General features: G+C 37.3%; 1 protein-coding gene across 4 annotated transcripts in view; it reads right to left on the bottom strand.

Moving 5' to 3' along the window:
* Nucleotides 1–456: 456 nt before the first annotated feature.
* Nucleotides 457–26,888, bottom strand: part of ATAD2B (ATPase family AAA domain containing 2B) — a gene marked incomplete at its 3' end in the record, with an annotated part of 78,566 nt that continues 52,134 nt past the window's right edge. For 3 of the 4 annotated variants that reach the window (XM_081943301.1, XM_081943299.1, XM_081943300.1), the window contains exons 22-28: nucleotides 23,948–24,107; nucleotides 22,430–22,552; nucleotides 14,216–14,353; nucleotides 6,584–7,267; nucleotides 5,760–5,863; nucleotides 4,562–4,690; nucleotides 457–3,743 (exon numbers count right to left, since the gene is read on the bottom strand). In XM_081943301.1, the coding sequence (XP_081799427.1) occupies nucleotides 3,702–3,743; nucleotides 4,562–4,690; nucleotides 5,760–5,863; nucleotides 6,584–7,267; nucleotides 14,216–14,353; nucleotides 22,430–22,552; nucleotides 23,948–24,107 (1,380 nt within the window). Of the gene's footprint in view, nucleotides 3,744–4,561; nucleotides 4,691–5,759; nucleotides 5,864–6,575; nucleotides 7,268–14,215; nucleotides 14,354–22,429; nucleotides 22,553–23,947; nucleotides 24,108–26,888 lie in introns of those variants that run through there. The other variant, XM_081943302.1, reaches the window with a different exon arrangement.

Genomic DNA, 26,888 nt, shown 5'->3' with positions numbered 1-26,888 from the left:
GAGCAACTTTAATTACACAAACTAAAGGGTGTTCAGAAGGTATGTGTAAAGAAATGTTATTTATGCTTAAATGAATTAATGGAAAAAATGATAAAGAATTAGAGAGAGAGAATGGTACTGTTGAGGTTGGAAGATCAGGATTATGCATACTTATTGTATCATTGTTGATAGCATTGTTTAAAAAAGATTTGACCCAGTCAATACACTGTCCATAAAATGTGCATTATATTAAATATGTGCCTCAGTAAGGAGGTATTTTTTACTTTTTCCCAAGCTAGTTTGGGAAGGAAATGGGAAGGAATGATACATCTAAATCCACCTTTGTGAACCACAGACCCTAAAGCTGGATCTATAGGTTTTCTTTTGCCAGAGCAAGAGCCAACCTGATTGAACCTATTAATCAATGTACACCTAAAATTAAAACATAACCATTAACAAAATGATTAAGAGACTCAAGAGTTTTTACTTGTCCTTTTTATTCAAGTATTTCACAGCAGTTATATTACAAATTACAGTAATATGTTCAAAATATCCAGAATTTAAAAAAAAATTAAATAATTTACTTAACTAATGCAAATAAAGTCAAGATGCAAAAAAGCGTAACACAATCCTCTGAATACAACTTATAGAATCCAAGATTTATTATAGCTGATGAAGTAAATCTTATTTTATCAAAAAACAAACACACATGAATAACCCAAAAGACATCCCCATTTCTGAAGTAAACCAATGTACAATACAGAAAAAAAGCAGGTACAAGCTCCAATTCAAGCTTAATGTTGAATTTATATAAAAGGGAGAGAATTATGAGTTGCTGCACATATTCAAATACGACCTCCAACTTAACAAAAACTAAAAGAAAAAAAACGTAAAGAAAACATGGGAATGTAAATTGTTAGCAATATGAAAACAAATCAAAACCAATCACCCAGTTATTCTATAATAAATACATTGGCATATGAGAAAACTCAAATAATAAGACTGAAAACACAAAACATAAATTAATCACAGCTGAAAGTCAAGCTTGCAAACACATTAACTCCACAGCCATGGTTATCTTAGAGCAGTTTCATCATTATCCCCACAGAAATTTAACCTCCGCCTGGCCTAGGATGTGGCCTTGAACAGGAGTTCATTGGTGATTCATAACAAGATACAGGAATTGAATTTATTGCCAATTCTCTGTGGCAAAACAAGAACAAAAATACAAAGAGAAGCGACCTGACAACATGAATAGAATAACAGATTTAACTCTACAATTGCTAAGCTATTAATAAAGAAAAGCAATACATGGTTAGTGTGGTTTTGGAGCCAGAAGGATGGATATATAATTTTATTCATGTTGCCCACTAACACATTTATAGAAGCTAATTCTTCTCAAAAATCTATAACAATTAGAGGAAGTTCCTCACTTTTTTTTTTAATCAACATTCAAAACTACAAATATTTTTTCCCCTCAACTGATAAACTGGAAGATGCCAGACTTGAATTTAAGATGCTCTTTTGAAAATTATTTGATAATTATTTTAAAGGATTTAAACTTGTACAAATTTAACGACCTGTTAAAAATGTATGCAGTTTTTCTTCTCACAAGTGCTGCTGCTACTTGAAGTAAAGAATCGTTGAACTACAATATCTTAAAAAATGCTGCAAGAACCTGAGACTTGCAAAAAATTGTTTTACCAGAAACTTGCTACAAAAAATCTGCTACATTTTATTTCTGAAAGTTTTATAACAATCCTCATCGTAATACAAAATGCTAATGGACTGACAGCGAAATGGCCTATGCAGATATAATGGCAATAAATATTAACAGAAAAATGAGAAAGTCCCCCAATCAAATTTCTAAAATGAAGTACTAATTTAAAACGTTTTGATTTTTAATCGCACTTTCCCACCTAAAAATACAGCATTTCTACAGAAGTCACGTTCAGAATAGAATCCCTCAATGCCTCTCAGGAACCCAAGGGCCAGTGAGCAAGCGAGCAAGCGAGATTGGCCTGGGGAGGCTCAGCTAGAAGGACCAGGCTCGGATGTTAACTTGCAAAGAAAAAAAATGGGAAGGAACTACTGGTGTAGCTGACAGCTAGAGCCTGATTCTCAGCTGTGACCGGCACACGGGGTGACAAGTACCTTAAGCTTCAGCATGTAAACGGCAGCAGGGCAGATTACAACCTCCCGTAAACACTGTTGGTAACTGAAATACAAAAAAGCTGAGGTAGCTAAGCATCTCTGCAGTAGTCCAACATTGGATGATTTCATTTTTGCTTCTTGGAAGCAAAACACAATGAATTGCATATTTGGGCAGGTGGGGGCTATACTCCTTCAACTACAGTTTATATTATAAAGGGATATTAGTTTGTAGATGACACTAAGACCAAGAGAAGCCATGGGACCATGCTGATCTTTACATGTTGATCTGAAACAAATCTGGGTGAAGCAGATTGTTGGCTGCCTGGAATGTCCTCTTCAATTCCTAAAACAGGAAAAGTGTCTGAAAACATTCAACTATCACTGAGCTCTGGAGAATGGCAATATTTCGGGGGCTAATTAAGAGGTTCAAAAACTAACCATTTAAAGTTACTTGGTCATTTCCTCTTTAATACTGTCCCAAAATGAATTGGGGTGAATCAGTTTGGTCTAATTCATATGAAGATGAAGGACTGCAGGACCTACTTGCCTTACCTACCCATGACCACCCAGCAAATCTTTGCTTCCACACTAATGGAAGTTTAGAAAGAAACCTGTTTTAAAGGACTTTGAACAAATAAAATGGAGCAACATCAACAAAAAACAAAAACAAAAAAAAAACCACAACTACAGCCACCTTAAATATCCACAGTGAGACTTTTTTTTAGGAGTATAAAGTTGTTTTAGAAATGAATATATCTTATCATTTTGAGATAATATGAGATTAAACTTATTTTCATAATTTGGATTATCTGGAGAGCAACAGAGAAATGTTAAAAACATAATACTGGCTGACATTTGACAGTGCAGGAATCTGAAACTGTTATTTGGGAACACAGGCTTTTAAAAATAACTAACTCTGTCATTGGCTACAATCTCAACTTTTTAATAACTTCCTCCTCCTCCTCCTCCTCCTCCTCCTCTTTCTCCACCATCACCACTGACTAAAAAGGCACATTGAAGGCAGCTCTAAAGAGCCTCATCTTCATATTATTGTATACCAAAGTCAATTCCTTTGTACCACAATTCACTCCCAGCTGTAAAAACAGGCTTCTGTCCTTTACCTCAGGGAATAATAATAATAAAAAAGCAAAAACAAAAAAATCTTAGAAATTACCCACTTAAATAATCAGATCTGCTCTATCCAGTTTGTGGGTGTTTTGTCAGCCTGCTCCGTTTTGCCTGAAACTTCTCATAAGATAACACATGTAGACAGCAGAAATGAAAGCAGTTTCTGTAGCACCAAAAATCTCTGTGTTGTGGCATTATATTCTTTATTTATATCAAGATACAAATATTTTGAAGTTCTGTTTGGTTCTTGTAGGCTGGCTGGTTTCAGTTACCTGAGACGATAGCACCAAATTCATAACAGAACGTGAGAACAAGAGCGAGCATGTTAAGACCAAGGCTCTGCATATACTTGGTGCAAGTGGAAAGCGAATGGCTCAGAGGACTGCTCTCCTGTGAGCAGCCCATGAAAAGACAAACCCTCACACCTCGGAGAGATGTATTCACAGGAATGTTTCAAACATATCAACTGTTCTTTCCATTTCCTGGAAGGAAACAACATTATTTGATTATTCATCACCACTCAAGAGTAATGTTAAACAATAACATTTCACTACAGAAGTCTCAAGAAAGAAGAGATTGAGAAATCACACCAATTCCATTTCAACTTAGGGAAAGTAGACAGTTATCAATCAATCAATCATGGATCCATCTTTCAATAATCACAATGGAATTAAATTAATTTTGCTATACTATAACATTTTCACTACCAAAATTAAAAAATTGACAACTACTGATCGCTAAAATCTTATTCTTCTTTTCCAAAGAGAGCTCAAAGTGTTTAAACAACACTTACTGCAATACAAGCAATTTCTGGACAAAATTGAACAGAATTAGGTGCGATGCTGAAAGAAGTGCCTCTGCCCTTTATCAGTGGGGATGGAAAGATTCCTCTTGTTGTGATTGTGGTGCTGATATGCAAACAATTAAACATATTATGCAAGATTGCCCACAATATGTGTTCCTTAAAAGAACTGCACAAAGCAACACCAGATGCGATTGCCTAGAGAGCTGAATTGGACATCCAGTTATGTTTTGTATATAATTATTTGGACAATGTGCATATGTTTACTTCTCTTCTGTAATGTTCTCATCTTATGCTGAGGAATTATAAATAATATTGAATATGAAACAAAACAAGCCAAAAAATTTTTTTAAACAAAGTAAATTAGTCTAAACACTTTTAAAATAAAATTTATTTTCCTGCTAGCAGAAAGCTCTCTGAGACACTGGGCTTGCCTTGCCTTAGAGAAGATCAGATGAATCACTTCCAGCATGTTCTAAAAACAGGTTGCAAACTTACTTGTACAAGTTGCGATTTGTCATAATCTTTACGATGCCGATAGATGCACTGATTAAGTAGAGAGTAGAGCCTCTCCAGCTGGTCAACTGTCAAGTTGTCACTTTTTTTAACCAATAAATCGAGTAAATTCTGTGAAGAGAAGTTTGGAAAAAGCTCAACATTAAGTTTGGAGGCAGTGTAACATTTTGCTTAATAATTGTTTTATATATTAATTATGTGATCTAAATTACTAGAAAATTTGTATTGGTTGTCAACTGTCAACTATGTGCAGGGTTGAACGATGAGGCTTTAAAGGTTTGTTTATAGATAAGAAATGGGAAGAAGAGATTTTTGTTGTTGCATTTTTGGAGAAAGTGATAAACTATGGTATCAAAACTGAAGTTACAATTGCAAAGGAATTTCTGGAAGGAAATGAAGAGAAGGTGATAAAAAATAATTTGTGGGACATTTGATGGGATTAAATTACAGTATGGTAATTGTCTCTGGTAACTCTTAATGGAATCTCTTCTGATTAACTTTGAATGATGGTGCTTTAAAGATTTGTTTATAGATATAAGACTCGGGAAGAAAAAAAATTATTTGTATTTTTAGAGAAAATGGTAAGTTATTGTGTAAATTAAGTGAAAGGAATATGAAATTTACTTACCAGAGTAAAGTTAAAATAGTTATTGATATTTCTGGTAGTTCTTAATGGATTTTTGCTGATTAAGATTAAATGGTAAGGGTTTATGGATTGCTAATACATAAATATGGAATGAAGAGATTATTAGATATGTTAAAGAAGATACTTTACTGAAATGGTTTATACTTCGCTTGATGAAGGCGGAAGCAATTTCTTTATCTTTTTTCCTTTTTTCTTTTATATATTTTTCTTCCTTTGCCCATACTTCTTCTCTCTGCACTTTTATCTTTTTTTTGTATTTTTCTTTGTATTAGTTTTTATCTTTGTATTTTTAAACTCAAATTTACAATTAAAAATTATTTCAAAATTCTATATATTAAGATATTCTTCATTTTTGGGTTGAGCAACAATACTAAATTATAGTAATTTGATCCAACTTGACCTTATGAAATTTAAAACATAGTGAAACAGAAGGGGACATATTTTTAATTTTGTAACAGATACTTGGCAAAAAGAAAAGTGAAAAAACAAAATGTTGGTATTAAGATTTAAGACTGTATATCCAGTTAACCTTACCATTAGCCTGACACGATCAACAACTACAGGAGGTACAGGGTCTAACTGTTCCTCTGGAACTTGTGTCAAAGCAATTTTACGAAGTTTCTTATTTTTCAATGTACCTGCAAAGAAATATGGATGAGATTATAATAATTCTAAGATGTTATTCAACTGCATTCCAAGCAATGGAGCTAAATTTATTAAATGGAAATGTTTAGACTTAAATAGTTCTCACTAACTTGCTTTATAGAAAGTGGAAGCAATGACAACATGCCTTTTAAGTTATTTTCCATCATTTTCTTTTCTCCACCCATCATCAATGTAACAATGAGTTTTTTTAAAATAGCATTTCCCTCCATAGAAATGGGGGAAGTCACAAAATTTCAAATCAATCTTGATTTGATGCCTTTCCTTCCAACTTCTTCTGAATTCACGCTATTCAGTTGACCAGATATTCTGAGGTTTTTCCATTATATTATACATATATATAATAAATTAATATAACTTTTGAAAAACCTCAGAATATTTGGTCAACTGGAGAGATGCATGAACTCAGAAGTTGAGAAGCACCTTAATCTAGGTTGATTTGAAATTTCATTGTGTCTTGAAGCCAAGATAAACATGGTAAAAATGATTTGAATCAAGATATACATATATATTCAAAACATAAACATATTCCAAGCAAAATATTTTGCCCTAGCGCTGTGCAGAATTCAAGTGCTCATTTTTTTTCGGGCTTCTGTGCAAAACCACTTCTTCCAAATCATTTCTAAATCCTATTCTGCATTTATCTCAATTATGGGATGAGGAAAAGAACAAAAAGTAATATATATTTCATGTACCTTCTTTATCTGACTCAGTTTCTTTAGTTTCCATATCTGTGCTTGATGATTTCTTTTCGTTATTGCTGCAATGTGAAATCTCACTACAAGACTGTTGTAGTACATGTTCTCCTTCTGGACTATAATTTGAAGCCTCTGATTTTTTGGGAGAGTGGTCATTACTTGTTACCTCTTGTTTGGGCGTACCCATATCAACAATGAGACTGACATTTGATGGGTCACATTTGTCATACTGACATGGTGGAAGAGGTGTGCCTTCAGCGGCCTCACCATTTAGATGGTCCCTTTGGGAACCCGATTCCTCCTTAGAGTCCTCTTCTACATTGACCATAACCTTGTTATTTACTACCAAGGATTCATTAGAGCTCTCTTCTGTAGACGGAATGCTATTTTCTTTTCCAACTGTCCCATTATCAAGTCTCTGTTCTCCATGTATATCCATGACATCACATGATGATTCATCGTTTGTTAGAGAAAGATCTCCAGTTTCCTCTCCGTTCTCCTCAATGCAGTCGATACTTCCTTCAAGCTCCCCGTTTTCTAGGAGTTTGTTATCGTCCCCTTGAGTTTCATCATCTGCAAACTTGGCATCATCTTCATCTTTTTTCAAATTATTCACTTTTCTCTTTTTAATAATGCCTTTCCCCCACTGTGAACGTCGTCTTGATTTCCTTCTCAATCTAACTGTATCATGAAAAGACAAAGTATAATTTAATTGACTTCATTATTAGATATTTAAATATTTGTTTGACATATAGTGCTTTTAATCTATGAGTAAGATATTAATAAAGTCAATATTGCAATACTAAAATGTCATCTACCACGGTGATATTAAGGTCATCCAATGTACTTTTGATTCTAAAAATATTTTAAAAATAAGCTGTACATGCATTAGTCCAAGCAAAATATTGCAGCAACCTTCTGAATAGAAATATTTTATTCTGCTGTCCCGAATGGAATTATCATTACTGCAGGGTGGATTAACAAAGATGGAGGCAGTTTTTATATTAAAAAAATAGAAAACCAATCCACGAAGCAGAAATCAAAATGTATACATTAAAAATGTAATACTGTAATTAAAAATGGATTAATTCCTGTCAAAGTTCAGTACCTTCACAGCCATATTGTCTGTTTTAAAGCAACTACAGACTTTTATAAATTTAACAGAAAAATAATGTTTTATATGTAGCAAAACAGGATACGTTTTCAACCTCTGATACATTACGAACGAGCATTATCCTGCCTGCATAATTTTAAGAATTTCATCTTGAGATGTGGGTGGAGAAGTAATTTGAAACTTAAAAGAGCTTTTCTTCAGAGAAAAAGAAGCTATTAACAGAGATCAAATAACCAAACCAATTTCTAATTTATAAAGTAAGATTCAAAGATATTATAGAATTTGAGAGTTCAAATTAGAATGAATCTCCTAAAAGTATAATTGTGACTACTATCACATGGAAGTCCAATTAGGAAATTCTCTAAAACCAATGATCTTCATTCTACCTCTTCAGAATTTCAAGAAACTCCCATTCTATCATGAGATATGAGAAGCTGAACCCAAACCTTTCTATATGTAAATTATACATTCTTCAATAAGCCAGAACATCTCATTAAAATCAGTACTAGCAATTTAAGCAATGCAACAAAAGAGAAGACATGAAGTGCATTCTGTCGGGCCAACAAGAAAGACAAAATAATTCTGTATCTTGAGAATATTAGTTGCCATCTACAAAGGAAAGAACTACATTTTGATGTGAAAATGGGCTGGCAATGTTAAGGGAAAAAAGAAACAAAAGTTGGCATGTTTTTCTAATATTTTGGGAGCACATTTTTAGAACTTTGTCCTTCCAAGTGGGCCAGGCTGTACATGACTGAAAGTCTTATGGGCTTCTGGACACTGTTTATAGAGGATATTTCTGAAATTACAATATTTTCTTTGGGCAAGGATAAGTCTCAAGCCTTAAGGCAAAATAGCTGTCCATGAGGTTTCACCAATTTTACATGCTCAAGTCATAATTCAGCATCGGATAATGCTGAACCTAAAGTCAGGCAAGTGAGCTAAATAATTAAATAACAACATCAAAAATGTAAATGTGCTTTTGACACCATCTACTGGCAATATTAAGCAACAATCTACAGTAAGTTCTATAACCAAGTAAAATTTATATTTAGTGTGGTTGTATTTGAAATATGTTTTAGTTTCCAAAACACACAATGTTCATTTCATCCAATGTTGAGTGAAAATACAAATATTTTTTATCAAATACAAGCAAGGAAACTAGCAGAGTGTGTGTGTGTGTGTGTGTGTGTGTGTGTGAACTTGTGCTGTGGCACAAGGAAACAATTATTAATGGCTTAATAGCCAGACATCCATCTTCCAATTAACAGCTAAAAGCCATACACACCCAGGAACCAAACAATACAACGTATAGAACAGTCCAGTGCACATATTCTGGAGGGAGTAAAAGTTCTCTGATGAGGTGCTACAGCTTGAGCCTCAAAGCTCGGAAGAATAAAGCTTTGGTCTTGGTGACCGACTCAGATCCTATATTAACTTCCTCCCAATCACATTACAATTTCCATATTTGAAATGAGAAATTAAGTAGAACTTGAATTTCTTTGTTTAAAAATGAAAAAGTGCAAATAACCTATACCGTGTTTCTTCCTCAAAGCCTATGTTCCCCAAGCAACCTTCATACTCCATCTACCTCATACTGCTAAAATTTGGTGGCAAAATGGTGGATTTTTTAAAAAAAAACTTTTTAACAGATTTTTTTAAAAAATAAAATTTAGACAAAATGTCTAAATGTTTCTTTTGGGCCTAACACATTTAGTTTGAGCAATTCTATCCATAAGCTGTAACAATGGAAAAAACATCATCTACTCCCCATGATGACATTCTAATGCGCCTTGGGGCTTTTACGAGACCAATCTCTCGACACACACACCCCACAGAGTTTATTTTCCTAGTTTTCTAGACCCTGAGCCAGACTTTTAAAAATACTGTTAATTACAGACAGAAAACAAATACATGATATCAAACTTTCACGAACAGGTGAAATATAGCAATTTAATTTCCTCTAGTATCAAAAGGAACTTAGATATCTAAAGCTAACAATGTTCAAAAGCCTTTCTGTTCACATTTGATAGAACAAAACTTCTGAAGAGGATGCATTTCAGGTTCTTGATTTCCCTGCAATGTGGTGATTTATTTCTTGATCATATTTCTTGATTTATTACAATGTTTACCTATGACTGGTAAGGAAAGTCACAAATTGTGATCTCATTACCCCAGAACTCTGCAACTAAATACATACACACTAGTTATCAAGACTCAAAAAAATTTTTAGGGACTTCCTGTGGCAACGTAGGTGCTGATGGATGTTCCTATGGGAACAGGAGTGACTATAATCGCAAGTACAAAACACTCAGATTTATTATAATTTCCTTCTGTGAAGATTAAGGGGGATAAAAGTGAAGATGGCACCTGAACATCAAAGGGCGTGGTGAAAGTGAAACCTGAAGCAAGTATCTGTTAAGTGCTTGCTAAAGTTGTAAAAAGAATCAAGAGCTCGAGACTAAACAAAACAGCATTGGTTCGCTAACAAGCTATAAAAACTAACAAGTCGGGTTAGGTAGACTTTTTGGATAAGCAATTTGGCCATTGAAAAGTTTGATTTGAGTATTTGGAAATGGCTTCAAAGCAAACTAAATTAACTGCCTCTAAGAGCGCTGGAAGCTCTCCAGCCCAGACACAAAAATTGCAATCTTTATTACCCCAGCAGAAGCATTAACACTTGAAGCCCTTCAAAGTAACCTTCAAAATGTCTTAAAGGAACAAGCTTCTGCTCTGGAAGGCAAAATCACTCAAGCCCTTAAAGATGCGCCTAACGAAATGTCTGAAATTAAGGACTTAATCCAAACTCGCAACCAGCAAATAAGGGAAGACATAGTGGATACATTTAAGGGTTTGCTTGGTTACGTAACATCACTGGAGGATAGAGTGGAAGAAATCAATCAGTCCAATGTGAATTTGGAAAACAAGGTTGTAGACATTCAAGGCAAGATTGATAAGTCAGAGGCAGAAGTCACAATGACACAATATAGAGTTATGGAGTTTGCTTTGAGAATAAGAGGCTTGAAAGAAAGTAACCAAGAAGAAAATTTAAAAGAGATATTTGCGGAAGCTTTTGTCCAATTAACTGGTGAATCCAAGACCGAATATTACTGGCAGATGGACAAAATTTACCGTGTAAATTCATGGATTGCCAGACGGAGACAAATACCAAGAGATATTGTAATCTATTTTGTTACCAGGAAAATAAGGAATTGGATATTACAAGCGACGTATAAAAACAAATTGCAGGTCGCAGGTCAAGAGGTGACAGTATTAAAGGAAATTCCCCCTAAAATGTTGAGATCTAGAAAGGATTATGCATTCCTAGTGGATGAACTCAGAATTCGCCAGATACAGTACAGATGGGAGGTTCCAGAAGGATTGGTGGTGAATTACTTAGGAGAAAGATATCGTCTTAGTTCAGTCTGGAAAGCAAGAGATTTTTACAGCAATGTATTAAAGGCTGGACACCCTCCATCTCCAAGATCTAGAGGAAGAAAAGAAGCAGGGGAAGATAAACAGGAAGATATCCAGGCACAAGCGGGTGCTGCTCAAACCCTGGACTTACTTGAGATAGAAGAAATCATGGAACAAAGACAAACCCGAGCAGTTACCAAACGTAAAGAGCAAGAATTAAAGATGCAACAAGCCCAGACAACAATCCAAGAAACTATAAGCATAAATACAGAAGCCGTGGGGGAAGCCAGACCGAAGATGAAATTCCAGCAGGATTTCCAGGTCACTCTTAAAAAGCTTCAGGGGGCTGAAGATGACAATTAAATTTCTAACCTGGAACGTTAGTGGTTTAAACTCACCACAAAAAAGGAAAAAAATATTCCACTATCTGAAACAATTTAAAAATGATGTGATTTGTCTGCAAGAAACACATATTAGAACACAGGACCAGAAATATCTGATGAATGCAAGATTGGAACTACATTTTGTGGCATCTGCTCCGGAGAAGTAAAATGGTATAGTTATATACTTAAGAAAAGATTTAAAGGCTGAATTAATTGAAGCAGATCCTCATGGAAGATATATTGCAACTGAACTATTAATAGAAGAAAATACTTTTAACAAGAGTATATGCCCCCAATCAACAAGAAAATTTTTACAAGTTGCTTCATACCAAATTAATACAATGGGATTATAGATCGTGTATATTACTGGATGATTGGAACGGAGTATTGGACACTATGAAGGACAAGAAGAGACTCTTGCAAAATACTCAAACACGAGCAAGATTGCCTAAATCTTTTTTTGACATGATAGATGATATGGAACTGAGAGATATTTGGAGAGAACGGAATCTTAAAGAACGGGACTTTACATTTTTTTCCGATAGGCATCAATCCTTTTCTAGAATTGATTTTATACTAATTACAAATGATTTCCTTTCCAGGGTGAAGAAGACGAAGATATGTCCGAGAACTCTAACAGATCATAATCCGGTTTGGATGGAATTGGAATATGGAGAGGGATCTAGGTGGTCTTGGAGATTAAATGAAAATCTATTTAGATACGAGAGAAATGTTACAGAATGCAAAAAATTATTGAAAGAATATTTTGCTTTTAATATTCATAAGGGGACATCTATGGAAATGGTTTGGGACGCAAGTAAAGCACATATGAGAGGTGTTTTAATAAACTTAAATAACCTACATAGACGTAGACAGGGAGAAAAGCGAAGGGAATTGGAAGAAGAGATAAAATAGAAAGAGTAGGTGCTAATATCTAACCCAGATGATAAGAAGACAAAAGAAGCAATTACTTTACTGCGAGGGCAGTTTAACATGTTGATGTCAGATCAAGTAGCCACTAATCTGCTATACGCTAAACATAATACTTTTTGTAATGCAAATAAACCAGGCAGGTGGTTAGCATACATGTTAAGGAAGAAACAAAAGTTTCGTACTATAGAGAAAATAGAATACAAAGGTAAAGTCGTCTATCAAGACACGATTAAAAAGGCTTTTTTAGAATTCTATACTAGACTGTATGCTGGTGATAAAATACAAGGTTTAGATATAGATAGATATTTGGAGAAAGGGAAAATCCCTATAGTTACATATGAGCAAAGGGAAAGACTGAATCAACCGGTAACCACGGATGAAACTCTCCTGGCTATTAGGCAGTTAAAAATTGGCAAGGCCCCTGGTGCAGATGGATTGACAGCGGTTTATTACAAAAAGTTACAATTAGAAATGGTAGAACCTCTTAAGGAATTATTTAATAAAATTCAATTGGAAGGAAGGGTACCACAATCTTGGAGAACAGCATTTCTTTCCCTGATTCCGAAAGAAGATCAGGATCACACTCAGCCAAAAAACTACAGGCCTATATCATTACTTAATACAGATTATAATTTTTTTGCTAAAATATTAGCAAACAGGCTGATGTCAGTTATACAACAAGCGATTCACAATGATCAATCTGGTTTTATACAGGGGAGACAAATGAAAAGTAATGTAAGACAAATTGTTAATATATTGGAATATTTGGGGAAGAATAACCAAGTCCCTGCAGTGGTTATATTCTTAGACATGGAGAAAGCATTTGATCGAGTGAATTGGCAATTTCTAATGAAAATAATACAAAAGATGCAGCTTGGAGAGTATTTCACACAATCTATTAAGGCAATATACCAGAAACAGACAGCACAAATTATAGTTAATGGTAGCTTAACAGAATCCTTTAAAATTGAAAAAGGAACAAGACAGGGGTGTCCCATCTCCATTATTGTTCATCTTAACCTTGGAGTTATTGTTGAACAGAATATGTGGGTCAGATGATCTACAAGTAATTAAGATTAGGCATTATGAATATAGAGTACGAGTATTTGCAGACGACTTGGTTGTAACTTTAACACAACCGGGGAAATCAGCTATAGGTTTAATGAATATAATTAATATGGTCAAGTATCTGGGTTTAAAATAAATCTAGGGAAAACAAAGATGATACTTTAAAATATGACCATAAATCAAAAAGAAGAATTAGAAAGAGTAAGAATCCAAATTTTGACCATAGGGATGCAGTCATAATACAAGGGGCAGTCATACATCCCTTTTTTCAGTGCTGTTTGTAACTTGGGAAAGTTCCTAAAGTAATAGTTGCAAATCAAGGACTATCGCTATGCATGTTATGGGTAGAATACAAAAATTGCCCAAAATGAATCTTAAGAAATTGCAGTCAGAGTAATAACAGTATGCTGACTAATGTTTTAAAATTCTAGCATACAAAACTGGTCCAAGCAATACCCTCTCAATTAACAGCTGTTTCATCTCTTTTAATATATTCACATGGTTGAAAGTTGATCTCTTCCACTTACATAAGAATAATATATCCAATTAAGGTTTTAAAAGGCTAATAAAAGTGCTTTTATTGCCAAAACAATCTAAGAAGAGGTAGAGACAGAAATGGTGATGAAAAAAGGAGGAGGAACAAAGAACAAAGAGTCCTTCACGTGATATGCTCAGATGGTCTTCTGGTCACACAAAATAATCTCAAATACTCACATGCACATTTGTTTGCAGAATTGTGCCAAACTGTCATTGCATTTTTTTGCCGGTTCAGGAATGCCTCTTCAGCTCTGTTTTCTGTTTTCTGCACAGTGCAACCATAAGCATTTGTTTGCTCTGCTACAACTGATAAGCCTGTGCACAGAAGGTAAACACAGAAGGTAAACACATTTCAATAATCCGAGCAGCATTAACCAGCCAAGTTTTGTAAATCTGCTGTAATACTATATTTAAAACCACACAACAGTTAACTGTGTTTACCTTAATACAGATTTACACGAAATATTTATATCAAGAAACTTTGCATTTTTCTCCAAGAAACGCAAGTATCAGACACATACAGTATATCACAGAAGTGAGTACACCCTCTCACATTTTGTAAATAGTTAAGTATATCTTTTCATGTGACAACACTGAAGAAATGACAGTTGGCTACAATTTAAAGTAGTGAGTATACAGCTTGTATAACAGTGTAAATGTGCTGTCCCCTCAAAATAACGCAATACACAGCCATTGATGTCTAAACGGCTGGCAACAAAAGTGAGTACACCACTAAGTGATAATGTCCAAAAGGGGCCAAAAGTGTCAATATTTTGTGTGGCTGCCATTATTTTCCAGCACTGCCTTAACCCTCTTGGGCATAGAGTTCACCAGAGCTTCAAATGTTGCCACTGGAGTCCTCTTCCACTCCTCCTGACACCATCACAGAGCTGGTGCATGTTAGAGACCTTGCGCACCTCCACCTCCCGTTTCAGAATGCCCCACAGATACTCAATAGGGTTTAGGTCTGAAGACATGCTTGACCAGTCCATCACCTTTACCCTCAGCTTCTTTAGCAATGCAGTGGTTGTTTTGGTGTGTTTTGGGTCGTTATTGTGGCCCAGTCTCCGAAGAGAGGGGATCATGCTCTGCTTCAGTATGTCACAGTACATGTTGGCATTCATGGTTCCCTCAATGAACTGTAGCTCCCCAGTGCCAACAGAAGCCATGCAACCGCGGAACATGACATTCCCACCACCATGCTTGACTGTAGGCAAGACACACTTGACTTGGTACTTCTCAACTGGTTGCCACCACACACGCTTGACACCATCTGAAGCAAATAAGTTTATCTTGGTCTCATCGGACCACAGGACATGGTTCCAGAAATCCATGCCCTTAGTCTGCTGGTCAGCAGAAAACTGTTTGTCAGCTTTCTTGTGCATCATCTTTAGAACGGGCTTCTTTCTAGGACGACAGTCTTGCACCAATTTGATGCAGCATGCAGCATATGGTCTGAGCCAGGGGTGGGTTTCAGCTGGTTCTCACCGGTACGCTAGTGGAGGGGGGGCTTTCTCGTATGCCTTCTTTCTTTCTCCGAAGGCATGCGAGAAAGCCCCCCCCCATTGCCCGAACGTGTGAAAGAAGGAAGCTGCAGGCTCCTTTGCCTCGGCTACACAACCTCCTTTCGTTCTCTGTCTGCCTCCTTCACTCGTTCGGGCAGCAGAGAACGAAAGGAGGTTGCATAGCCGAGGGCAAAGGAGTCTGCAGCTTCCTTCTTTCACACGTTCGGGCAATCTTTCTTTCTCCAAAGGCGTGCAAGAAAGCCCCCCCCCCAATTGCCCAGCAGGGAAGCGAGCCCCGGGCCTCATCTCTGCCTCCTTCCTCGAGAGCTGGCTTCTAGGACGGCCAGCCTCTCCCGTCACTGCGCCCTTCACTCGCCTTCACCCGGAGGCTCTGCCAGCGGGGCGCCTCACGTGAGAAGCTTGGGAGACACATGCAAACGGCCTCAACTCAAGGCTCCCGCGGAGGCTGCTGGACATCGGGGGTGGCAGTGGCGCCCGCTGCTGCTGCTTCTGCTGCTCCCGGTAACACAGGTTTCTCGGAAAGCATTAAGTTGCAGGCGCAGGTTCCCCGGTGCTCGTGGCCGCTGCTTGGGAGAAAATCAGCTGGAATCTCAAGCAAGAGCCACGGGGCGAGATGCAAGCGACGAAATGGATCACCGCGGGTATAAAAAGCGTTGTCAGATTGCCTCCCATGGTCCGGGAACCAACCAACCAACCAAATAAAGTTGGCTTCATTTCCTTGTGCGGCAAGAGAGAAAGTTGCGTGAGATGCAGCTGCATTTTGCCTTGAAACATGCTGTTCTGGCAACCCGAAGGGGACATTCTACCAGCGGCGTCTCCGGCAACTTTCTCTCTTGCGTGCAAGGAAGCGAAGCCAAATTTGTTTATTTAACCTTCCGCTCCAGCCTCCCCCGCCCTACTACATTAAGCCTCCCATGGTCCGGGAATCGACCAACCAAATAAATAAAGTTGGCTTCGCTTCCTTGTGCGGCAAGAGAGAAAGTTGCGTGAGACACAGCTGCATTTTGCCTTGAAACATGCTGTTCCGGCAACCCGAAGGGGACATTCTCCCAGCGGCGTCTCCGGCAACTTTCTCTCTTGCCGCGCAAGGAAGCAAAGCCAAATTTGTTTATTTAACCTTCTGCTCCAGCCTCCCCCGCCCTACTACATTAAGATCCCCACGCTTCCCATTCCCACTGGAAGCACGCAGGCCATGCGAGGGAGCAGGCGCGCAAGGCCCCTCGATGAGCTGAGGGGAGCTGGGAGGCGCCAAACTGCGCCGCTGGGAGAATGTCCCCTTCGGGTTGCCGGGACAGCAAATTTCAAGGGAAAACACAGCTGCTGGAATCGGTGCACCACTGTGCCGGAACATAATGCTCTCCAAGAATCCTGCATTATTGAGAGCAGCAGAAGGAGGAGCAGCAGGCACCACCGCCACCCCCAGTGTCCAGCGTCCTCCTCGGGAGCCTCAAGTTGCGGCCGTTTGCGCATCTCTCCCGAGCTTCTCTCGGGAGGTGAAATGGCAGATGCCCCGCTGGCAGAACCTCCAGGTGAAAGGCAAGTGAAGGGCACAGTGATGGGAGAGTCTGGCTGTCCCTGAAGCCAGCTCTCAAGTAAGGAGGCAGAGTTGAGGCCCGGAACTCGCTTCTCTGCCTCCTTCCTCCGAGACCTGCAGGCAGCAGGGAAAACGAGGCTTCCTTGCCAGCTTCCCAGCTGGCAAAACAGAAATTTTCACCAACTGGAAGTGTGAGGGGGGGGGGGAGAGGGAGAGGGAGAGAGAGAAAAAAGAGAGAGAGACAGAGAAAAAGAAAGTAGGACAGAGAAAGTAAGTGGGGGAGAGAGAGACAAGAAAGAAAGAACGAAGGAAGAGAAAGAAAGGAAGGAAGGAAGGAAGGAAGGAAGAAAAGAAAGAAAGAAAGAAAGAAAGAAAGAAAGAAAGAAGGAGAGAGACACACAAGAAAGAATAGAAGGAAGGAAGAAAAAGAAAGGATGGAAAGAAAGAAAGAGGGAGAGATATAAGAAAGAAAAAGAAAGAGAACTCATGATCACAATTGGGCCCAACATTTTGATTGCTATGCAAAAGCATTGTTAAATGAGTCTCACCACATTTTACAAGTTGTCCACTCCCACCCGGTCACATGACTGCCAAGCCACGCCCACAAAATAGGCCACACCTACAGAATAGGTTCTAAAAAAATTTGAAACCCACCACTGGTCTGAGCACTGACAGACTGACCCCCTGCTCAAATTCTGCAGCAATGCTGGCATACGTCTATTTCCCAAAGCCAACCTCTGGATACGACACTGAGCACAGGCACTCAAGCTTCTTTGGTCCACCATGGCGAGGCCTGTTCTGAGTGCATCCTGTCCTGTAAACTGCTGTATAGTCTTGGTCACCGTGCTGCAGCTCAGCTTCAGGCTCTTGGCAATCTTCTTATAGCCTAGCCAGTGATGGCAAAACCTTTTGGGCTCCTGTGCCAAAAGCGGGGGAAACGTAGGGGGGTTGTGCACAGGGGTGCCATACCCATAATGCTATGTGCACAACACCAACACCATGTGCGCATGCATGCTTGTTTTGTTTTGTTTTGATTTGATTTATATGCATAACCAGCAACACTCCCCCCACTTTTGCCATGGTTTTTTTGCCCTCCCCAGGCTCCAGAGGCTTTCTAGGAGCCTGGGGAGCGTAAAAACAGCCTTCCCCCCACCTCTGTAGGCCTCAGGAGCTTCTCTGAAGGCTCCGGAGGGTGAAAAACGGACCTACGGGGAACCCGGAAGTTTGGGAATTGTGACTTCCGGTTTGTTCATAGGACTGTTTTTAGCCCTCTGGAGCCTTCAGGGACCTTCATGAGGCTTCCCTGAAGGCTCCGGAGGGCAAAAACCAGCCTTACGAGCAAACCGGAAGTGACTTCCAGTTTGTCAGTATGGCCAATTTTTGCCCTCGGAAGCCTTCAGGGAAGCCTCCTGAAGGCTCCAGAGGGCAATAAATGGCCCTACGGTCAAACCGGAAGTCCATCCCTGAACTTCCAGTTTGCCCATAGGCCCAGTTTTTCACGCTCCAGGGGCTTCAAGGCCTCAAAAGAAGGCCGAAATCAGCTGGCCAGGGCGCGCATGCCCTCACAAATGGCTCTGCGTGCCATAAATTTGCCATCACGTGCCTAGGTCACCTTTATGTAGAACGACAATTCGTTTTTTTCAGATCCTCAGAGAGTTCATTGCCATGAGGTGCCGTGTTAAACTTCCAGTGACCAGTATGAGAGAATGAGAGTGGTAACACCAAATTTAACATACCTGCTTCCCCTTACACCTGAGAGCTTGTAATGCTAAAGAGTCACATGGCAGCAGGGAGGAAAAATGGCTACTTAGGCCCCATTTGGACATTATCACTTTTGTTGCCAGCAGTTTAGACATTAATGGCTGTGTGTTGCATTATGTTGAGGGGACAGCACATTTATGCTTTTATACAAGCTGTATACTCAAAAATCTGGCAAATATCTGAAATCATGCACTCAGGACAGGAAGAGGAAGATTTCTAGAAGAAGACTTCCTTTGATTGACATAGCAAGTTAATAATTGGACATTTATGAGAAAAACTGCAATGGGAGGCTGGATCCAGGATGGCAAAATCTTTCTGGAGGAAGGAGAGATGTCCCTCAAGATAATAGGTCCTTGTGAAGAGACAACAGGAATTGCCATTTTGCAGTTGGCTTATAAGAGTCAGGGCAAATAATTCGGATTCCATCAAACGCACATTTGTAATGCAATCTTTTATTTGATGTTAAACTTGACTAAGCCTTATTACTTAATCATTTTTTGGATTTCTTAAATCCTGGAAAGATTAAGACTCTTCAGTTCAGAAAGGTTTTACTATATTCATTGGGTAAATGTCCTTCTCATGTATGTGTGCGTGCGCACGCGTACACACACACACACAGAGCAAAAGGGTGCTTGGAATAAGGATTTTAGAAAGCTAAGAGAGGATTAAGGGTTCCAAATGGATTTGGAATTATAGCTTTGAATTAATTAGAAGAAATTTTCCCATGGGAAATGGCGATTGTTTCAGGTCTTTCTATGAAAAGGGTATCTTGACGTTTGGCCCTAGAGGGAGCTAGAGATCATCAAGAAAAGAATGGAACATAACGTAAAGTTTTTGAAAACTGCTCTGCCAAACATTTTGATAAAACAAACAGAGTATGTTGTAATGAAGTGATAGAATAAATTGAAATGGGTAAATTGAATTTATTTTGGAGGGGGATTAAATACGATAAGCAATGAGAAGGATATGAAGAAAGGTATGGGCGTACAAAAGGAACTGCTAACTTATGTCATAAAGAGATGTACTGAATAATAATTGAATCAGGAAAATTACTTGGATAACTTTTTCTTACTGGATATACAAAAGGGCTCTGTTAAGGTGTTGAAGAACTTTATTAGAAGTGACAAACAAAAGAACAAACTTTACTTATTGTATATGCAAAAGAAATTTGTTTAAGTTCTGAAAAAAGTTAGCTTAAAAAAGATGAACAGAAAACTAACTCTCAGACTTTTTGACGGGGTTAAAAATTTAATTCTTGGGCAATAGTGGAAGCAAGAAGATGGCAACGGTCAGTAGGACATCAGGGACCACAAAGTGCTGTGTGTGTGTGTGTGTGTGTGTGTGTGTGTGTGTGTGCGTGCGTGCGCAAAAGGGCATAGATGGGGAAGAAGATCGGCAGGTAGGGAGATTTAAAGTGGTCCTGTAATCAAAAGTGTAGGCAGGCTGTCAATACCTAAATTTTGATCACGTGGCAGTTGGACTGCTGCAACAACTGTAATGTCAGGGACCGGTCATAAATCCCTTTGTTCAGGACTGCTGTAAATTTGAACAGTTGCTGAACAAATTATCATAAGTCAAGGACTACCTGCATCTTCTTCACTTCACTTCACATACATTGGCATCGCTAGAAGCAGGATTTTGTCATACATATAATCCTAAAATGTTCTGATAATTTCAGAACAATAACGTGTTTTACTGATGGTATTCCGCATTAATTATACTAAAAATACTAAAAATTCTAACATGTTTATATGGATGATAGTAAAGTTTTAAAAATGCTCCCAGGGTTATTTTTAAAATTAATAAAATTATCTCTGTTCTCCTGCAAAAATAAGAGATTTTGCAATACCCGTATCAGAAAAAACAGCTAGAATGTTTACAAATATATACTACTTGTAGTTAATAATTAAATATGGCAAACTATTAATAGGCTGCTATGATTACACATTAGATAGGATTCAATATCTACGAGCAGAAGAGGAACAGAAATGTATTCTTTTGTCCCATGCTTCTTGCAGGGATTCCATGTGGCAGGGGTCTGTGATGAAGAGAACACAGCATACAGCTCAGTGAACTGAAGAGTAAAAGATTGTGTGGTTTAAAAAAAAGAAGAAACACTTTTGTAAGTGATTCCTTCATAGAACAACTTCCATGCAATTTTACAGTATACTCTCTTTTCACTTTGAATGTTTGGCTTTTCCTCGGAGAGGACACAGGGGGAAAAGATGTAGCAAAATTATATTGAACCCACCATATTCTGCTGAAGGATCTTGGATATTACTCCGTGGTATGTTAAATGGCCTAAGGTTAAAATGTTATTCAGTTGATACAACAAACATGGCTTATGTTCAATAATGAATGAGACCGACCTTATCACTCTCCTCTTCTCTATAACTCCACAATGGCCTTTGCTAACTCATTTTAAAATTCTTTGAGCCTCTTCCTAGAGCCTAGCCTGTGTAACAACTACTATGCCATTTGCCTGTAGCTGCTACCTGCTGTGAACTAAAGGAACAAAACTAAAACAAACTTTGGATTATTTTGTGTTTGTCTCTCTGATTAGTGAAGACAGCAAGGGCAGAGAACACACCATGTTTCAAAAAGGAACAGTCATTGGGAAGGTCTGTGGAGTTGAGGGCAGTAGCCAGCTGCCCTGATCAGATACAACATTCATTGCTATCAATGCTTGGGACTGCAGAAAAAGCTAGAGGTCACCACAATCTATTCAAATATATTATCAGTTAAATAGATATAATTATAATTGGTCTTGCAAAAGCCACTTAGGAAGAAGATAAAAATCTATTCTTAAACTGGATCTATAGTTAAAAGTATTTGTGGAACAAAAATATAAAACTGCAAAAATGCCTACACGAACATATAAAAATGCCTACAAACAAACAAAAAGAACAGTCTACTGAAATGCTTGAGTTGGCTACAGTTCTGCAGTAGTCTTCAGATTTCCCCCCCAAAAAGATACAGATACACCCTGTGTTTTCTAAATGGCATTTCCTGAGACAAATTGATTATTTCCCTACATGTTGGAGTTATTTGAATTTAAATATTCAACTAACAAGTTGATTCATGTATTCATGTAAAACCATTATTTAAGGTAGCATCTGAAATAAGCATGATTATTAATTTGCTTAGTCTTCCAGCAGCGACTTGAAGAAACCTCATCAACTTTTATTACAAATAATTAGTACTACAAATATTCTGTCTGATGACATCAGCTCACTATAATCCATGCATCCTTTTTCAAAGGAAGGAACTGGAGAGAAGAATGAATAAAATACATTGTTGTGCATATAAACTTTTCTTATAATGGGTGTCCAATGAATATTTCACGAACAACTGAGAATCAGGGACCATACAAACAGCATTAAAACTACCAACTAGACTTAAAGTGTCCACTTTCCAAATCAAAATAATGTAAATTACAAAAACAATGCTGTTCAAAAATTCTTTCTTTTGAAAATAGGCTCATTAGAGACAGTCTATCAAGAATTCAATGACATTTATGTATTTTCACTGCCATGGCAATAATATAGAACAAAAACAGGATTACAATACCTCGTTTTTTTCTTGCTTCTTTAATTTCTTCACACATTTTGTTGAATTCTGGGTCCAGCTCAGCAGCAATGATAGCATGTGCCGTATCCTTCAGAGTACAGGCTCTGTGTCTAATAATTTTATCTATAAAATGAGTATAATATAACTTTATAGTATCATAACACATCACAAAGTCATTTTTGGTGACTTGTAGTTTTTAAATAATTTTTGCCCTAGAAGGTGTATAGATATATAGAAATATTGGTATATAGAAAAAAAATTATACATTTACATCAAACTGCAATTAACAGAGATTAAAGAAATAATATTTCCAGCATGAGTCAAGTAGCAAATATAATGTAAATAGAAAGACAACTTAAGTCCTCCCCCCAAATAACAGAAGAAAACAGAAAATGAGCAAGATGCATCGCTGGCTGCAAAATCAAAGCTGAAAATGAGGGATGCCTCTGAAGATTAGCCAAACAATCAGTTGCTGCTTGCAACTAATGGTTGGCCTGGTAAATTTAACCTTGTTACTACTTGTTTGTCATTTCATGCTTTCTCCTACCCTCATGTCTATTCTGGTCTTCTCCCATCTTCTTCTCTTTCTTCCCCTTCCCACAGCATCTATCCACCTCCCCCCCCCTCCATTAACCCCATTGCTAGACTATCTTTCTTCTATTTGTCTATTTCTTTAAAGGATATTGGGAGTGTATTTGCTGGTAATGTTTCTATGTGGAAAAAAAAGACCAATTGGCATATCCAGATAGGAATCAATCCATTTTTAACAATAGGTAGCTTATTTTATAGGCAAATAACTTTAAACAGTACTTATTTATGCAATTAATTTTTTTCTCTTCCCCTTAAAACTATTAAAACATCAGAATTCTTCCCAACAGGCAGGGAATGTTATACACTCTCGAAAAGATTTGGATGAAAGAACTGGTAACACACAGATCACTATAGTATTTGTCTCTGGTGATACTGGCCATTTATGTGCCCATGAATTTTTTGAAGGCCTTTACACAATATATAAATCTAATTATAACAGACTGACAGGAAACAACTGGAGAAAATAACGAAAAGGAAAGACCTGCAAATAGAAGTAGAAAGACTGTGGCAAAAGAAACAAAGATAATTCAATAATGATAGGTGCCTTGTATATCATCCCAAAATGACTCAAGCACCACTTCAACACCATCCACATTGAGAAAATCAATTGCAAAAAGTAGCCTTATTTAGAACAGCTTCCATCCTTCAGCACCATGAAACACAGCATCTGCCTATCCCACGTCCTGGAAGGACTCAATGGGTGGATAAAAATGCCAAATACAATCGAAACTCATGACTGACTATGCAATCAACCATAAATAATAACACACTTTAGTAAATAATCCCAGAATGCACACTTCTGGCAAAGCTAACTTTCAAACAATTTATATTAATAAGAAGCCATTTACACAGATATTTAAACTGCAATTGCTTTACAGTTAAATATTCGTTCCTATTTAAGCAAAAGGTGAAATAATATTTTCTTACCTCCAGGATCTTTGTCAGGATTATATTCCAAAGCATTGCTGCAGATAAGATCTATATCTATTAGAAAATCCTTTACACTCAAATAGTTGTGTTTATCAATTTTACTTATTATTGTAGAAAGATCCATTGGTACTTTGATCACTTCAAGATAATCTGAAACCTGTAATAAAAATGCAAGAGTGACACAGATTTATCATAACTCTTATATTCAACATCTTATTTACATTTTCAGAATATTAATTCAAAACACATGATCAAGGCTACAATTAGCATTGATAGAATCAATATATTATACTGTTGTGTTCACTCTGAAATTCATTTACTCTGACTTTTCAGCACAATTTAAATATTTGCTTGTACCAAAGTAATCTTGTTTTGTATAAAACAAGTAATTTAAAAAAAATCATTTTAAATATAGCATATGAATAAAAGACTTCAAACAAAGATTAAAGCAGCCCATTCACATATATTTCTATGGTATTTAGAAGACCTAGCAAATAAATTTTACATTACCAGTTAAAAACAGAATCACGAGAGTTGATAAGTTTACAATAGACACTACATATTATAGGGCAAAGCTATGATATAAAATCAGGGGGGGAAATGAAATTTCACCCATATTACTCGTGACAGATCTTTGTGTGCTGGCCATCCACATTACTATCTACTCTGAATTGGGGAAAGAATTAGGTCAATATTTGTGGATCTCTGCACAAACATCAGATATTGTTGCTCAGTTACATCTAATCAGTATAAAATATTCTTAAAATATAATGGCTGCTTAAAGGTAAGGTGTCCAAAGCATTAATCCAATACATAACTTAAATAACTCTACAAATATTAGTGAGGAAAAGGAAAGAAAAGGAAAGGAGATAATTTCTCTTATTTTAAAAGCTGTAAATAATCAATTATTATAGGGCTATGCAGATTCTATATTTGAGGCCGTGTAGGAATTACAAAATGAAATATTCATAATTAAAAATTATAATGTGCAGAAGTATTAAAAGGATGTAGAATCTAATGCACACAACATGCAAGAAACTCAAGCAAAATACCAACCTATAGCACAAACAAAACAAGAAATCTGACTTGGAAAAATGCCTTCTTAATCTATTCCATCCTCTCAAAGGGAAATTATATACTAACAAATCTGGGCCAAATCTTATTCATTTTTTTGAAAAGGAGAATTAAAAATTAAATGCCTTGTGTAATGGAAGACAAATTTGCAATACTTAATCTTAAAATGTCAGTAACATGCCAGGAATGGATTTTAATGTAAAGTTTATTATGTTGAACTCTTTAAATGTTTTTCTCTTGGTTATATAACATTCAAAGAAAAAGATTTCTAAACTGGGTCAGGCTCAACATACACAGCAGTATATGATGGAACACTTTAATGATTCATTCCCGTTATGATTTATGACCATTCCACATCTGTTATCAACTCCTTTATGATTACTAATCAAAATAATGTAACCCTTTAAACACACACCATTCTTTAAAATGCTATGATTTCTTTTTATGACATCAGGCTGAGATTTTGAAGCCATTCAAGCAAGAAGGCTTAGTGCTTAAAAATATCTCTGATGGTCAGTGCCTCTCAACATGACTCTCAAGAACCAGATGTGTTCAAACCCAAGGCACTCTAGAATGGGTCATTCTAACCTCACTCACCAAACTAAAAGACATGCATTTTTAAGTAGAGCGCTGGAAGATATAGTAAGGGAATTCTGGATTTTTTTTTAAAAAAAAGAACTCTAGCAAACTCTACCACCCATTCCTTTCCAGCCTGAAAGTCTGCTTTATAGTGTAAACATTTGTTTTAACAATACTGCTTCTTGCTCATCCTGATTTCAGCACTGATATTCTCCCAATTGCAACTATAAACTATACATTCAAATAAATTAGTAAATGTACATACCTCTGTTAAAGTCAGGATTCTGAGATGTAAAAAAAAATGAGACCAGCATAGCAATATAACTTAGACTGATATGCCACCCCATAGTGCTTTATAGTAGCGGTCCCCAACCTTTATGGCTTGGCAGAGGGCAGGAGGTGGGAACCATTCTACACAAGCATGCAAACAGGCTGTGGCCCAGCAGTTGGGGACTCCTGTTTTATAGCACTCTCTGGGTGCTTTACACTATCAGCATATTGCTGCCAACAATCTGGGCCCTCATTTTACCAACCTTGAAAGGATGGAAGGCTGAGTCAACCTTGACCCATCAGGATCAAACTCCAGACTCTGGACTAAATTAGCCTGCAGTGTTGTATTCTAACCAGAGTATCACCAGGGCCCTTATTTGTTTAATGTAACATAAACTGTACAATTCAATTGAAAACAAACTCAAACCTTTTAAGCAGGAAATTTTTTTTAAAAAGTACAATAACATGGTTTCATGAGTATGCACACCCTTAAACTAAAGCACTTTTTGATTTTATGACAGCATTAAGTCTTTTGGGGTAAAAGCCCATCAGCATGGCATATCTTGCCTTGGAAATCTTTGCCCCAACCCTAGACATACCCTAACCGTTAGCCTCCAGTCCCCTAATCATCTTTGTTGCTCTTCTCTGCACTCTTTCTAGAGTCTCCACATCTTTTCTACATCGTGGCGACCAAAACTGAATGCAGTATTCCAAGTGTGGCCTTACCAAGGCATTATAAAGTGGTATTAACACTTCACGTGATCTTGATTCGATCCCTCTGTTTAAGGAGCCTAGAACTGTGTTGGCTTTTTTGGCAGCTGCTGCACACTGCTGGCTCATATTTAAATGGTTGTCCACTACGACTCCAAGATCCCTCTCTCAGTTGCTACTATTCAGCAAGGTACCACCTATATTGTACCTGTGCATTTCAAAAAGACTATTTACCATGAGTTTGAATGGAATTGGTTAATTCTGAACACAGCCACACCCCTATGGATAAGAGGGTGTGAACACT

This window comes from Natrix helvetica (genome assembly GCF_964273705.1).
Source record: "Natrix helvetica genome assembly, chromosome: 2".
In the NCBI taxonomy this organism is placed as follows: domain Eukaryota; kingdom Metazoa; phylum Chordata; class Lepidosauria; order Squamata; family Natricidae; genus Natrix; species Natrix helvetica.
Note: the sequence above shows the minus strand (reverse complement) of the source record. Positions and strands in the feature narration are given on the sequence as shown.